We start from the raw sequence: 15,956 nt of genomic DNA on the forward strand, positions 1-15,956 counted from the left end.
TTAAACATTCAAGCTGGCTTTAGTTCCTAGGCGATGTTAAGCTGTCGGCGGTTGCCTGCGGTTGCTGCGCTTCTGGTAGGTCCCACTCGCTACACGTGTCGTGAAGGGTAAAATCCTATGAAACGGAGCAATCCAGGTTGCTTCTGTATACCTGGTAAGGTTGGCTCTTTATACAGGCGAGGCTGAAACCCATTACAGGACGTCGCTCCCATAAAGCATCTCTCATTAGTTCCCCTTTAGGGGGAACACCAAAACTCCTTCTGCATATCATTGAATCTCTGTATCTCGGTGTACATCAAGTAAGGAACAGCAGCGGACAAGTGATCCGCATGAATTACACCTGCCGTACATTCGTACACTTGAAGGAAAAACACACCCCTACACAAAGTCCATCGACGAGAAGTGCATAATTGAGACATCGTTCATATTTTTCCATGCTGAGACCATGCACGTTTTATATAGAAGGGAGACACAGCATGTCAAGCTTATCACCAATAATTGTACGAGAATGCAGTACGGCGGTACGGCGGAGTTCCTCTTGAGTTCCACCACATTCAGCAGCTGACAGAATGCGTTTTTTCACTTGCGAAGCACGGCACCTAAAAGTACAAACACACATATAAACATGAAAGGTAAAGCGTAACGCCCCATGGATGCACCTGCCGTACAAAGTTCCAACGAGGACATACCGTACCGTACGAATCAGTCCTAAGCTACGAAACACACAGACAGCTAACCATCCTGAACAACGCCAACCCTTCATCTAAGCGGGCGCCAAACGGAAATCACCGCATAATGCTGCAGCAGCCCTTCGTCCCAGGTTCAAGAACGAAGCATGGGGGATGTCTCAATCCGGTTTCGCCTCATCGGCAACTCCACTAGACAGTTAGGGAGGGTGAGGGTGGAAGGGTAATCCGTTTGCCCTCCCTTCCCGCACTCACTTCCTGTAACTAAGCATCAGCATTCCTACAATTAACCATTCCAAAAGATCGACCGGCCCGGCTTTCTACTCACAAATGTTCTATGCCCACCACCGATGAACACCCAAGCAACGAACGGGGTACGCCTGCGACAAAACGGTAAGTCGTGTACGAGCCGGTCCGTACATCGCCGCTGCTAGCTACACCCGTACAGCTACAGCCTATGTACGTCCATCAATCCGGATATCCAACCCTGTCCCTTCCACGGTCGCTCGGTGCACGATGCCGATGGTATTAGAAGGGTATTAGCTGCAAGGGTGAGTATATCCTTAATTCGCTTGTTTTTCTTGCATAACCCATTTTTTATATCTTCCGCGGTCGTGGGAACAGAAAAAACGATTCCTCATTTTTCACATCCATTGCACAGATAGACATACACACATACACGTGTGCATGCATCACTCAGAACCAACAACGCTTCCGAAGTTAATGGGAGGACGCATGTGCATGTCTCCTTTCCAAACACGCACGTCACGTAGACGATGATGAGACGTCTCCGAGACGATGGATCCCGCCTGCCGAGATGCCTCCAAACCAATAGCGCCCGGCGGGATCGATAATGGCTTCATCAGTTCGTGATCCTTCCGAATCCATGAGATCAAGTAACGACGAAATCCAGCAATAACGAGATCCAGCAATAACGAGATCCTGCAACAACGAGATCCTGCAACAACGACGCCCATAACTCATAGCAGCAGCATCAGCTCAGGCCTCATCACCGCTTCTGGTGGCGCACGAAAGTCAGCGCCAGCAGCGCCAGCGTCGCGAACACGATCCAGAACAGCGACAGGTAGCCCACGTAGGTCCACTTGTCCGCTCCCAACAAGCCGTAATACTCCAAGATCGTCTTCCCGCCTGCAGCAGGCCGCGGCACGTGCAAATGCGTACACGCATTGGATGTGTCTGGTCTGGGTTGACACTACTGCAATTAGCGGTTTAAAGTCCTGGGTTTGATTCCTGGGGAGACCCCCGAATTAGTCGGGAGCGCGAGATTATGGTTAGCTGCTGAGATGTGGAGTTGAGGTCACAGTTGGTGGACCAGATTCGCACGCTGGATTGGTGGCGATTGCCGAACCCTCCGTCTCTTCGGGTGTTCGGGTGAATGGATGAGGAGGGGTCCCTGAAGGCTGGATCCGCCGCCTTGGACTTACAGTTCGTATGGCGAAGTACAGTGTGATAGTGGTGGATGGTGCTATAAGGTGATAAATGATCTAGAACTGACAATGTGATAAAGCGGCCCAGAAGCCTCCCACTCTGTAACATATCATATCATATCATGGATGTGTTAAACCAAAGGGCAAACCGTTCTGACGGACCCGCGCTGTGCACCGTCTGCAGTGGCCCGATGGCCCGATGGCCTGATGGCCCTGGGATAGGGCCATAATATGCGCATAATACCCTTGGGCTCCTTTACGTGTCACACATGTACATACATACGTACATACGTGCATGGACCCACTTTGTCAGTTTGATGATGACAGTTTCACGCATGTGGGCGTTACAAGGAATTTCCTAAGCAGAGCTTTTCGTTAAACGGGATGCGGTGGGTAAGCGGCAGGGTTGGATGGCGGGTCATGGATGGCCGCCACGTGGGCTGGAGACGTATGTACGGCCCTGTACGATACATCTCACGCATGCCGGTCGGCATGCCGGGCTACAGGTAGGTAGGTAGCTTGCGTAAACAATGTATTATAATAGGCAAGTCCACACCTGTGTAAAAGTAGTGCAGATACTACGAGGGAACAACGTACGTCCATATGTATGTATGTATGTATGTATGTCCGTATGCTAGACACCCCTACCCGCAAACTCGACGTTGTGGTCCTCGAACTGGTTCAGCATCAGCGCACCCCACGCGTAGCGAAGGAAGTCTGTATGTATGTATGCATTGCGCGGGTGGGCGGGTGCGTGGGCACACACGTGGAGGGGCGTGGGCGGGCCATGGTGGTTCAGAGTGCCGCCGTGCAGAACGGCGGGTGTGGAAAATCTTCAGCTACCATGAGCACAACGTTAGGTAGTGGGTTAACATCAGGGTATCGCTTGTAAACACACGCACACACACATATACGCATATATTATAATGTATATTATGTATAATACACATATACATGGCATATACATTGTATATGCATAGTCACCCCGGGTCTTCCGGGATGGAGAGAAAGAGTAAACGAAGTGCCGGGGAAAGCAAAGGAGTAGCACCAGCACCACTGCCGGTCAATGGGCAAACATCAGTTGGTAATAGTCATACACGCATGCACAAAATATGCATTGAGGAAGCGCCATGCTTATTACCACGCCCTCGACCCCAACCCAGGGGCGCGATATTTGGACCCAGACCCAGACATACAGACATACAGACATACAGACATACAGACATACAGACTGCAGTCCCCGCCGTTCGTCGTTCCATCTTACCGATACGCGAGTACCACTGCCACCAATCGGGGATGGAGTCCACCGTCATGAGTTGGCCAGCAAAGAACAGCAGTGTGACCACAAAGCCCGGCAGTGCGGCATTGGCCACATCCATGTTGGGCGAGAGAGCTGCCACTAGGTAGGCCAGCACGATGCCCACCGAGAGATCCACAAAGTATACCTGTAGATGTGTAGGTGTGTAGGTGTGTAGGCGTGTGTGTGTGTTGATGCGTGTGTGTGTGTTGATGTGTGTTTTACATGGTTGGGGGGTGCGTGACCCCATACCTGTAAGACTACCCATACGAGCCGAAGGCCCAAGGGCAATACTACAACGCCTAAAAGCCACGGAGGTAAGGAAAACACCGCACATCAGCCCAGACTAGCGTCCAAAGGGGGTAATTGTGTTGATGTGTAGATGTGTTGATGTGTTGATGTGTAGATGGATGGATGGACGGGGCCTTGCTCGAAGTTTATTACTCTATACCGTTGCCTGGGTTTCAGCATGTGGTTTGAGTGCACCCAAATGCATACCGGGGTACTACCCTGAGTGTTTCCCAACCGCACCAGACCGCACATATATGTAAGTTACTTTTAGTCTCTTCACGTATTCAGGATGCGTGAATGTCTACTAGCCTCAACAAGCGAGTGGTATTAGGCAAGCACACAAGCGACCCCTGCCTATTTAAGCTATCCAGCGCAACGACGCCCGAGGAAACCCCCACCCCGAGAGCGTCCGTCAGTCATCCGTCCGACACCACACCACATGGCGCGATCTATCTACCAAGCGACACGACCGCACAACCGCACGACGCACCAGCCAGAACACAACCCAGCTGCCTTGCAGCTGCACCCCGTAGAACACGTAGGCGGAGAAGGCGAGTGTGATGATCAGCGACAGCAGCAGCTCCTCCACCAGCTTGGCGGCCAGGTAGGTGAAAACGCGATACAGCCCGTCAGAGCGCTCGCGGACAAACAACCGGCGCTCTATGCATGCATACATACATACGTATAAACATACAAACAATACAGGCAGTGGGAGGTCAGTCGCAGAAGGCGTAGGTAGCATGCACAGGCGCAGATAGATCTATCTGAGTACCTCTTGAGGTACTCAGATAGTCAGGCAGGATAGGTGCGTTTATATCAGGTACGTAATGGTTTTTTTTTCGGAGTACGAGATTGCTTTGATCGACTTATGGTAAAGGCCCATTGACGGACAGATCATATTAAAGAGGAAGAGACAACTAGCCATTAAATGGGCGGTCGCGCGTACATGATATGCGCGTGTACATGATATGTGCGTGTACTAGCGCATTGTGTTCAGGCGAGGCAGGACAGGAAGGCAGGGGACGTCGTTGCCAGCAGAGCTTAGTGCAAGCTCAGTACACATAAACAAACGTCAAACAACAACACATACAACGATACACAACAAAAACACACCCTTAGAACCCACACCCAGACGCACCTAGCACGATGGCGGGCACGTACGACGCAGCGCCAAAGGCCGGCAGCAGAGCCCACATGAACAAACTGGACTGAACGTTAACCAGGTTGTCCGGTGCCATGTTATCCCCCACTCCGAGGTACAGAGTCAGGATGATGAGGGAAATGAGCAACTTGTCGCCGATACGTGGTCCCAGCCAAGCAGGGTTGCAGTAGTTGTGGCTCGTACGGTACTGCACGCATGCATGTGTGATAAGGCGCGTTCGTTCGAATACATCACGTGAGAGCGTCATTTTCGCCAAAAAAAGTAAATAGCTAGCAAAGTGATGAAGCGCGACCATGACGTGGAAGGAACGTACAAACACTGCACGTGTTCAAGGGCATTATAGTCCGCGTGTGTGTGTCTAGGAGGCTGGCTTTGCACGTATGTAGTGCCAAGGGCACCTAGGTGCATTACCTCCATACGTACACCTCCATATGTACTATTTTAGCCATTTCTTGTTGTATGGTTTAAAAGGAGAGGAAAAAACCCAAGAAACTCCCTTACTCTGACATTTGTTGGGTCCCAGTAGCCTAGCGTTACCGATTCACCTATTCACCTATTCACTCAAAACCTCCTAGGTGGTGATTTACATGTTTAGCCAAGACCGCCTCCCAACCAGGTTCGCACCTTTATCAAGGTCCATAAGCCCCAGAACCAAGGGGTCACTGTTTCACTGCGAGTCGCGAGCTCCTTGGCGACCTGTATGTGCGTACGTATGTATGTATGTGTGTGTGGGGGGGGATGAAACAGCATGCAGCAGCACAGCGGTGGAGAGGACCGCAGTCAGGGGCTGTGTGTGGGTGCAGAGAGTGGCGGGAAGTAGAGAGCTCGAGCTGGGGCCCAGGAGATGCATGTGTAGGAGAGCGGGGATGCATGTGTAAGGGAGCGGGGAGTAAGCCGAAATCAAGGCTAAGAGCAAGGGTTGAAACAAGCGTGCGAAACACCTAGAACCTGACCGCGTGTTGGTGTGTAATTGTTGCAGATGAAACGGAGCGTAGCAGAACATTTTGTGCGTAGCAGAAGATACTGGGGCATTGGGAAATGCTCCATGCGTGCGTGCGTGCGCATGTAACCGCTCGTTGTTGTCGCAAATCTAAAAAACATGGCGCTAGGCGTGTGCAAGTTAAAGGTTTCGCGATAAACAAGTACCTGATCGGGGAGACTGGAGCTTGAGGCAGCTTGGTGAATGGGCGCGGGTCCGGAGACCTGCAGGGCCGGCGCCGCGGGTGCTGGCGGCGCCGGCGCCGGTGCAACAGCGATAGACTCCACGTCTTTGTTCCCACTGGCCCCCTCGCCGCCGCCGCCGCCGCCGCCGGTCCCGGCGCGTCGTAGTGCCGCCGCGACCCGGCATGGTGCGCATTGTCGGTTGGCAGTTGTACGGAGGGAGGCCTCCGAAAGGTACAGCTCCAACTGCCTGTCGTTTTCCTGGATTCAAATCAATAGTTGTTGAAGGCAGGGCAGGTGGCGAGTGATCGTCGGCTGTGGGGGACTGTGTGTGTGTGTGTTACAATTTGAATTGTAAAGGTGTAGCAGGCCCATACAAGCCCGTGGGGGCCGCCCAAGAGCCGTGGGGCCGAAGGCTGTCTAAAATAGACAGATATCATACGACGCACGAAAGCTGTTACCGTAACTGAGATTGTACACGAGATGAAAGTGGGAAGGGAAGATGATGTGTCGAAAATAGAGGTGCCGTACTTTCGTACTAGGGGCAATGGATAAGATGATGCAGTAGAAGGTTAAGCAAGTCAAAGAAAATAAACAAGTCAAAACTGAAAGAGTAATAAGGAAAGCAACAAGATCTATGTGAGAAAAACGCCGGCACTATTTCCCATCCTCGACGATAAGGTTCATTCCCCAGTGCCAGCCACGCCTGCATGCCTGCGTGCCTAACGACCCTCTAAGAGCCGTACCTTCCGCAACGCACTCTTGTCGTACGCCGCCGCCAGTGACGCCGCGTCGCCGCGCTGGTCCGCCTCCGTCACCGTCTCGACCAGCACCTCCGCGTCGTTGAATGCCAGGGCCGCCACCGCTACCTCCCTGCCCTTGACGCGTCCAGCGGCAGCAACGCCACCGTCGCCGCCGGTAGCGGTCTGTTGTACGGTGGCGCGGCGGTGAAGCTCCAGCAGCTCCGACGCCGCGGTGGAGGAGGGCCATTCGGCCGCCGCAAATTGGAGCGCCGGAAGACCCTGAGGACCAAAGTAGACCAGCTGGCCGCGGACCTGTGTACGGCGGCAGCACATCCATGTACGGCAATTAGCCGTACGCATATACGTAACGTTCAGCAGCAGGCGGCGGCTCGCGATGCAGCATTCGATAAGACCAGGCAACAGATGCCTTGCTGGCAAGGTGGTTAAGGGCTCGCAAGGTCAAGACTCGGCCCCTCTCAGCCAGCGACGTAGATTCGGTTAAGTGGCTAGATAAACGCGGACCAAGGCAACTAACCCCTAACCCCTAACCCCTAACCCCTAACCCCTAACCCCTAACCCCTAACCCCTAACCCCTAACCCCTAACCCACCCCAACCCCCAACCCTACACGTGCATGCACGCACAGTTATTATTATTCAAAACACGGTTTGACACGCTTCGGCAGGATTGTGGGCATTTGCCCACAAGTCAATAGTTACTTAGTCCGCTGTCGAATTTGAGCCAATGAACTGCAGCACGAGCAGACGGACCCACCAGCAGCATCACCCGGTCGAAGAGCGCGAAGGTGGCGGCGGTGGGGCTGTGGATGGTGGCGGCGATGGTGGTGCCATCGGCCGCAAGGCCCCGCACCACCTTCATCACCTCGTTGGCTGTGTAGCTGTCCAGACCCGAGGTGGGTTCATCCAGGAACAGCACACGCGGGTTGGAAATGAGAGCGATGCCGATCTGCATGCATTGAACCGAGAAAAGCAATAGCAGTACGGCGGCAGTAGCAAAACGACACGTCACAAATGATACCGCAACAGCAAGACGCAGAGCAAAGGCAATAAACAGCAAAAAAAGATAAAAGAATATGCTGTAATTGTGTGCAGATATACGGACAGACAAACAGATAAGCAAACGAATGTCGCGCTCGCTGTATGTCGTACCAGCAAGTACGGAAGGGAAACGAAATGGAAGCGCTGTACGGCTGTAACACGGCGGGGGAAGAGCACGTGCTGCGGGCAGGTGAGGCTTGCAACGAGCTGGGCCGGCATGGCAGATGGCGGCTTGCGAGCAACAAAAAAAGCAGTGAGCAGACCGGCACGTGGTCCTCGCACATGTGCCTCGAGAAAAACAAAGGAAAACGTAATTATTACACATCTATACGTACAGCCCCGTACAGCCCCGTACAGCCCAGTTTAACCACATAACCACATACGTTTGTCCGCTTGGCCTGCCCACCGCTGATGCCCTTCGACATCGGATCGCCAATCTTGACATCCGAACAGTTGCTCAGAGCCAGCCTCTGCAGCAACACCTCTACCTGGAACATACGAAGAACGGAAACAGGATAGTAACGCATATCGTGTCATTGGGAAATACATCTGCACGGGCACACATTCGTACATCGGCAGTGCCGTCGTACACATTAAATGTTTTTTTAGATGTCGACGTGACCTCGAACTGTCAAACCGGGGACTGAACGATGCTTCACGTGGTGACGGCTGCGCGGCGGCGGCGGCCGACTGCCGAGGACATTTCGACAACTAACTAACTAACTAACTAACTAACTAACTGACGATGGGAGCTTTTGCTGCTGGCCGTTCAGGGTTGTTCATCCTCCGGCGTCGACAGTGATGACACCCGGCAAGACCAACTTAAAGGGCAAAAAACAATCACGAAAGAATGATCAGTCGGAGGTCGATTTGACATGAATGCTGTAAGAGTGATGTACGAACACCCAAGAATCTTTGGTGATGTACGAATCTAAGGTGTCACGCAACACTGGGTTTTGCTCCTTTGTTTAGTAATTGGTAACGAGCCATTAACCGACCCTGAGCGACCCCGCCACGCACCTCCCTCCTCTTGTCAGCAAGGGGCTCTTCCATGGGTCTCTTAAGCTCCGCCGTATACATCAGCATCTCCCGTACAGTCAGATCCCCAAGCAGCGTGTCGAACTGCATGGGCAGAGATTTCATCAAACTTAGGTTGCACTAGGTTTCTTTGGCGAGAACAAATTACCAACTAGCTGCCAGTAAATGAACACAGTAACAGATAGGATAGATAGGGACCGTCCATTCGATTATACCAGGATGCGATTCATGGACGATAAATTTTAAGTTTGTAGGCGATCATCATGATGTCCAAACTTTCCCGTCCGTACCTGCTCGACATATCCCGTGTAGCGCCTCAGGAACTGCTTGGTGGGCTGTGAGCCGCCAAAGCTGAGATGGCCTTCCGTCTTGCCGACTGTCTTGCGACCCGCGAGCAGGTCGAGCAATGTGGTCTTTCCACTGCCGCTGGGTCCCATCTACACGGGGGATGGGCGAGATGGAGGCGGCCGCCCAAACTGGTACAGGTTGCAAGTGGCTGGAGGCGAGTTCATACGGTACGCTAATCCATGTATGCACGCGAACGGAGAAACGAAATTTGCATTAAACCGTGCATGCAGGTAGTCCAAGCGTACTAGCTAAGGCACGTGAGAAGTTAAATAGTGATATTTTCTAACAATTTGCACAAATATCGAAGATTATAAAAACATCATCTCAGCAGCGCATGAACAGGGAACAAGAAACTACGTGTTTCGGAGTTTCGCATACGGGTATTTGGCATCCTCTAGCTCGCGAAGAAGAAAACGAAACTTGTTACTACCTTGTGCATAACCACAATAATGTTGAAGCAAATAAAATTACTCACCAAGGCTGTCATCTGACCAGGCTCTAGGTAAGCGCTCACACCCTTCAAGAGGTAAGCCCGCTCGCCACGCTGGCTATTGGAGGCAACGTGATACGACAGATCCTTCATGAGGATGCATAGCCCAGCCTGCACATTATTTGCGCTGCTGGTATTGTCGCTGCTGCTGCGGCGCTTGAAGAACGCTGCATCGGAAACGCTTGATTTGGCGACCATGCCTGCCTCGACGTCAACGACATCGGGCATGCTTGTATCAGACATATTTGATTCCACTGTAAATATTTATCCGCTCCACTTGCTGGGCACGAGGAATTACGTGCAGTAAGGTGCGGCTGGTTAAGCAGCAGTTGCACCTTGCAAGTTCGCCAAGCCAGAGACCTCCAGCCTACAAACATTAAAATTGGTCTTTAGATATATTTAAGTACACTATTTGTAAGCGGAAAAAGACTGAACCGTTAGGTTCCTGCTGTGGGTGTCCTCCGCTGGTGTCATCCATTTGCTTGTCATGGAAAGGAAGGCAAGAACATGCCTATGTGACGCATTTAGTTAGTATTTTACTTACCTTATCAAAATCCTAGCAAATTGTTGAGCTTTCCCTTTTAACAGGCTTCCGAAGCCGAATCGATGCTCAGGACAGTCGCAAACGCTGAGCCGCAGAAGTTATGGCGTCGAACAGTTCATCTAGTATATTATTACTTTTAGAACGCCGCTTGATAATGGTGCGCTGGGGGCCAGTACGACGGTCGTTGCTGGATTATGCACAGCGCTGGTTGACGCAATGACGCACTGATGCAGCCCGCTGATGCATCTGCCAAAAACGGTGACGCATTTAATAATTGTGTCACTTATCTCCATCAATTATTAAATGAAACTAGACTGTGCTGGGCGCATTTCGCTTTGTAACTCGAAGGCCGTAGGAATCCTGAAGAACTAGAACTCATTGCTTTTGCTCTCAGGACTCCTGTCATGCAAAACATTACTAGATTAATCTGTGCCTTTACAATCCTTATTAAAGTAAGCGTTAAAGCTGGTCTCCGGCGGTCAGCACTTTCTCGAAGCCTAGGTCGCCATTCACTCACTACTGGGAATAGCTGCGAAAACTAGCTCATTCAGGAAGCGCTTGTCATCGTTTATCTTTAATAACGCCTGGGCTATGGCCCCACCTGCTGCGCCAGCCAAGGAGCCAAGCTAAAGCCAAAAGCTCTGTACGCCCGACTCTTGCTAGGATCATCAAGGCACTGCACACTTAGGCAGAGACGCGCGAGCAGCGCAACCGTCGATTAATTCCAGCAGCCTTTTGTATCCAGCAGTGTATACCCCCCGGCCGGTTGGTTCGCTCCTTCGCCAGGGACAGACACTGACCCTGCTCTCCTTAACCCCCGGGTGGTCCATGTTTGAGCGAGACTGTACGGTTTCACGTGCCCGGCGAGCTGGGAAAGGTGTCTTAAGGTAGAGGATAAGACACATCTATTTCGTTACAGGCGGCAAGACTCAGCCCATGTCTGGCAAACCACTCCCTGCACCGTTTCACAGCACACCCGCTATCCCCTTCCCAGCCGCCGCAGATACCAAAGCGTGTTCTGGCCGACATACTACCGCCTAACCTGAAAAGATTGATATCTTTTAGCGCACCTTAACAGGGCCGCTGACATTTCCCATCTGCTCGCATCCTGCATTGATGCATATCTAACATGCACACATGCCATACCGTACCCACATGTTCACGCTAGCGTTTCAGTCTCCTAAGCAGGACATGATTTTCCGTGCTGCAGCCAACTCTACTAGGTAGTGGCGCCGTCGCGGCCACCGAACGCTGCAACACACCCCATCAGCACCATCAGCTCCAGAGTCCCGTGCCGTCCCGGCGGTTTGGGCCTTCCCTCCAGCGTTTTTTTGCGCTATGCTGTAAAGCTCTTTGTGACAGGTCCGTTGCTAAGCTACATAATTCCCGACCGCACAGCAAACACCGCAGCTTCTCTGGATCCACGCCATTGGGTGGCCGCCATTGATTCGGAGCAACGTTGCCAGCCCCCGCAGGACCATGGCGAGCTGCACATTGCGGCGGCACTCTACTGCGTGCAGCGCATTTGCAGCCAGCCGCCATGGAGACGGGAGCGGCACCGATGGCACCATTCAGATCCGTGACTGAGGGATCCTTCGCCACAATACTGGGATTGTCGATCTGCCGCTCGAAATGCTGCATGTTTGCAAACCAAATCCTTGAAATTGATGCTGCCAGCTTATAAGTTGCCGACGGTCCCGACCCTCCCCCGCCTCTTACCCCTAATTTTGCTTACGAGGATGATGCCATTCCCCACACATCCCATGCCCGCTCAGGGCCTCAAGTATTAGTGGGCACGCCATCATCCTGCATGCCCGCCTACTCTCTGCCTAAACCCCAAACCCGAGACACTTCAGGTGCAGGAGGATTGGCATATTTATGCGCAGTTCCACAAACGTATCATGTCCTACCAATTTACGCCATAATAAAGTTAGGATTAGAACGCACTAACGCCCAACGCCTCAACTGCCTGGTGGCATATCCTATAAACTACAGCTAGCCTCGCAGCACCGTCACGTGCTCAATTGTTGAACAGTTTCACCGCGAACTCTGCGTGAAGCTGGGTCTATGTACTGCTTGTCCTTCGCGGTAAGCATCAAGTAGGGCATCACGGGCTCTGCCCCTTCCGCGGAGCGCATGCAGGCCCACCAATTCCTGAACGCTGGTCGCAGGTCCTGCCACATGTTTCCATCTTCCGCCTCGATGACCTCCAGCATGTCCGCCAAGCGGTCGTTGCAACGATGCGGCTTAAACTTCTCCTTGTCCATAGACTCCCGAGCATAATCAACTTCGTTGTTATAGACACGTACGTCCAGCAAACCCGTCATCACGCTAACGCAACCAACTAGCAGGACGCCGGCGATGCCGCGACATACGCGAATCAGCCGCCGAGAATAAACCTTTTGGAAATCCTCCATCTCTATATGTTTTAAGTTTTAGTATTTGTCCTGGGTGCAATAATGCGCGTCTGCTGAGTAGGGCAGAGATCAGGTTATGTGATTCTGGTTACAGTGTTTGTTAACGTTCCAGCGCCAGTAGTTGGCGTACTATACAGACATGTTGTTGGTGACAACGTCGCAAGCGCGGTGTTTGGATCCTACAGTGGATTTTCCAGGACAGCCGTACAGGACTGCGATAACTGAGATATGGACAGCTCGTATCGAACATTTCAGAACTGCGGAGCGTTGGTGTCGCTACATGCAAATCCCGTCCATTTGGAGTCGGCGCTTTTAAGTGCGTGATCCGGCTCGGGCCCTCCAAGTTAGCGGGCTCCAAGCTAGCGCTGCTAGGGTGCGGAAGATTGCAGCACCATTTCAGCCAGTAAGGTGATGCGGATAAGGCCGAGGGGGAGGTAGGGGAATGATGTATATGCTCTTCCAGGTTCCATTTGAGGGAAACAAGCTTACGTAAACAGGATAGCAGCACGCAGAATCTCAAAGGGAGGAACCTCTCGCCTAAGACTGTTCTGAGGATGTCTCATACTTCAGCCGGAGTGCATAGGTGAAGGAACGTGGAAGGACACAGCATACGCCAACACTGAGCCACGCAGCACGTGATGTGAATATCAACCTTCGTACCACCCTCAATTGATGCTAAGTTTGAGAAGCTGCTGCTGGATTCAGATCTTGTCAACCCGCACAGCCCTAGCCACACGATGCACTCCTGCCTAGGACCCTTTACTCGGAGCAACGTGTAAGTAGGACCTCCACATCCGCACCCTGCATCCCTACGGGGCACGGGCTTTATTATGAAGGTGCGGCTATGCTTGCCAACGCTACACAGGCATACATGTTGGAAACAGGACACATAGGTACCATGTCACATGGACAGGCGTTGCCACGACCTTGCCTGCGAGTTGACGACCCGCAGAAACTATATGAAGAGGTCTTCCTTGCAATATTGCAGCAGTGATACGGAAGATAAGCGTTAGCTTTAGGTGGTCGCAACCTATATGCAAGATGGACACCTGCGCGAAGGAAGCCGATAACAACTCAAAAATGCCATCTTATAGTCCAGCTTGTTATAATCGACTTGCATGCGTTGATGGATTAGCGTTATGCATTGACGTTTCCTACTTCCTGTATTAAGAAGCGCCGTACGGTCGATCATGCTCCCATTGAAACTGCACTGCTGCCCTATTTAAAGCATTCGTCGTATCTAGTAGGTACACAGTTACGCGGATTTGTGCTTTGCCGCCGCGGATCGTGTCATTTCTTTGAAGTCTGGTTACTAAAAATGCAGCTTGGCCAGCGCGTTCGCCCATTCAGCGGACCCTCGGCGGCCCGCCGGCCAGCACGTGCTGGTGCGTAGGAATTCATACATCTTGTCAGTGGTCGTTTAGCCCACGCGCTGCAGCGGCCTGTGTTCTCGTCCTTGTGCGAGCGTTAGACCGTAGAGCCGACAACGCACTCGCTACTCGCAGGCTCTGTTACCGTCCGGGCTGCTGCAGCTACTCGTGATCCCAAGCAGCGGATTGTCATTACTGGCATCGGCATCTGCAGCGTCCACGGCAATGACCCAGACACCTTTTACAGCAAGTAAGCGGCCGGTTTGGGCATTTTTCATCCATGTTTCCTATATATGACTTGTAATTTGAATCGAATTCCCACTTAGACGGGTGACCGCACTGCGTATTGAACGTTTCCTTGCTTACGTGGAATGCTGTTCTTTGCCATGCAGGCTCCTGGACGGTGTTAGCGGTGTTGGGGCTATTGACCGCTTCGATGCTTCAGAGTTTCCTACTCGCTTCGCTGCCCAGATCAAGAACTTTGACGATGAGGGGTGAGGGTGTCGTTGAGCGTTACAGTGGGAGCGGCGATCGGCGATTCTTCGCGCGCACTTCCGCTTAGCCCGAAGTTACGCCAATGACTGTCCGACTGCTACGAGCCTTCAAGGAGTTTCCGTGGGAAAAAGAGTTTCCGTGGGAAAAAGTTCGAAGTACCCCGCACGACTTGCCTATACTCGTTGTGCGTCGCGTTGTAGTGCTGTGTCTCCTTTCCACACCACCCTCTTCAAGCCGGTTGTTTCCTGGCGCGTTTCGATACAACTCCCCGTCGCGTTCCGTCGTGCACCTGTCCTTCAAGCATTACTCGTTTTCGCCTTTTCCTTATGGTCGAGTCACGTCACCGAGATGTCGTCCGGGCCCCAGCTTCACCCACTCCTAGACCCGCATTCCAGCACCGTCATCGTTTTGCTTCCTTCCTCCTCACCTCCTTCCAGCGTTGTGTGTTCCATGCTTTTGAATGATATGGCTGCCGCCCTTGCTGTTCCTGCCCTTGCTCTTTCTGCCCTCCGTCGCTGTAATTTGTTACTTCCCCTCACAGCATGATTGACAAGAAGAACGCCCGGCGCTACGATGACTGCCTCAAGTATACGATGGTACGCGGCACGCCGCGTGTGTGTATGTATGCATGGTTGTAGGTGCATGTGTGTGTGGGGGGGTTCTCTGGACAACTGAACCGGCCCCGCGCCCTGGCGGCCGCCTCTGTTGTTGTTATGTGTTGCGATTGTTGTGCGTTGCGAAACGTGCCCATCCCCCTGGGATTGAACGTGGGGGTGTGGACATGAGTGGCGACATGGTGGCCGTGTGTGTATGTATGTATGTATGTGTGGTGGGAGGGTTGTGCGATTAGTCCTCCGTATGTAGTTGTATGTATGTATGTATGTACGTCTTGCGCGGTCTCCTCACTCGCACGCACAGCCGATCAACGTGCCGTCTCAATGCAGCATGCAGGATGCTGAAAGTGTGTATGTATGATGTTGTGTATATATGTATATGTATAAATTTATGTATATGTATAGCTCTCACACAGCCTGAACCATGTACGCGTCAGTGCCATCTGTCTGTTTGTCTGTCTGTTTATCCTGTCCCCTCTCTCTTACCTTATCTTCCCTTCCCCCTCTCTATTCCCCCTCCCATCCCTCTCCCCCCTCCCTCTCCCTAAAACCTAAAACCTAACGACCAATGCCACACTCCCTCCCCACTCCCACTCCCCCTTCCCCCTCCCTTCCGCAGGTTAGCGGCAAGAAGGCGCTGGTGATGGCGGGTCTGGAGAAGGAGCGCTGCGCGGCGGGCTACCAGCAGGTGGACCCGACCCGTGTTGGTGTGCTGGTGGGCACCGGCATGGGCGGCCTGACCGTATTCCAGGACGGTGAGATGATGAGAGGGGGGGGAGCTCGACTGGCTGCGTG

At 52.6% G+C, this 15,956-nt stretch overlaps 3 protein-coding genes across 3 annotated transcripts in view; 1 reads left to right on the forward strand and 2 right to left on the reverse strand.

The window, feature by feature from the left end:
* Positions 1-593: 593 nt before the first annotated feature.
* Positions 594-9,964, reverse strand: VOLCADRAFT_107413 (uncharacterized protein; the record flags this gene model as incomplete). The annotated part of the gene is made up of 14 exons (XM_002956810.1): positions 594-1,835; positions 2,783-2,851; positions 3,399-3,579; positions 4,213-4,382; positions 4,861-5,071; positions 5,509-5,580; positions 6,031-6,087; positions 6,792-7,100; positions 7,562-7,753; positions 7,957-7,997; positions 8,252-8,333; positions 8,866-8,967; positions 9,174-9,320; positions 9,707-9,964. The coding sequence occupies 14 exons, from the start codon at positions 9,962-9,964 to the stop codon at positions 1,696-1,698; spliced, it is 2,031 nt and encodes a 676-aa protein (XP_002956856.1). The 3' UTR covers positions 594-1,695.
* Positions 9,965-12,107: 2,143 nt separating this feature from the next.
* VOLCADRAFT_107414 (uncharacterized protein) lies at positions 12,108-12,809 on the reverse strand. Its single transcript, XM_002956811.1, has one exon. It carries the CDS (start codon positions 12,680-12,682, stop codon positions 12,278-12,280), a length of 405 nt encoding a protein of 134 aa, XP_002956857.1. The 5' UTR covers positions 12,683-12,809; the 3' UTR covers positions 12,108-12,277.
* A 1,123-nt stretch (positions 12,810-13,932) lies between these two features.
* Positions 13,933-15,956, forward strand: part of VOLCADRAFT_83790 (uncharacterized protein) — a gene marked incomplete at its 3' end in the record, with an annotated part of 6,329 nt that continues 4,305 nt past the window's right edge. Inside the window, exons 1-5 of the mRNA XM_002956765.1 lie at positions 13,933-14,067; positions 14,188-14,302; positions 14,445-14,546; positions 15,089-15,143; positions 15,781-15,916. Coding sequence (XP_002956811.1) covers positions 14,001-14,067; positions 14,188-14,302; positions 14,445-14,546; positions 15,089-15,143; positions 15,781-15,916 — 475 coding nt within the window. The 5' untranslated portion in view covers positions 13,933-14,000. The remainder of the gene's footprint in view (positions 14,068-14,187; positions 14,303-14,444; positions 14,547-15,088; positions 15,144-15,780; positions 15,917-15,956) is intronic.

The sequence above is a fragment of the Volvox carteri genome (assembly GCF_000143455.1).
Source record: "Volvox carteri f. nagariensis unplaced genomic scaffold VOLCAscaffold_65, whole genome shotgun sequence".
NCBI classification, from domain to species: Eukaryota; Viridiplantae; Chlorophyta; class Chlorophyceae; order Chlamydomonadales; family Volvocaceae; genus Volvox; species Volvox carteri.

Excerpts from the sequence above, each read along its gene's own strand:
- VOLCADRAFT_107414 (XM_002956811.1), bottom strand. The coding sequence starts at position 12,682 with ATGGAGGATTTCCAAAAGGTTTATTCTCGGCGGCTGATTCGCGTATGT.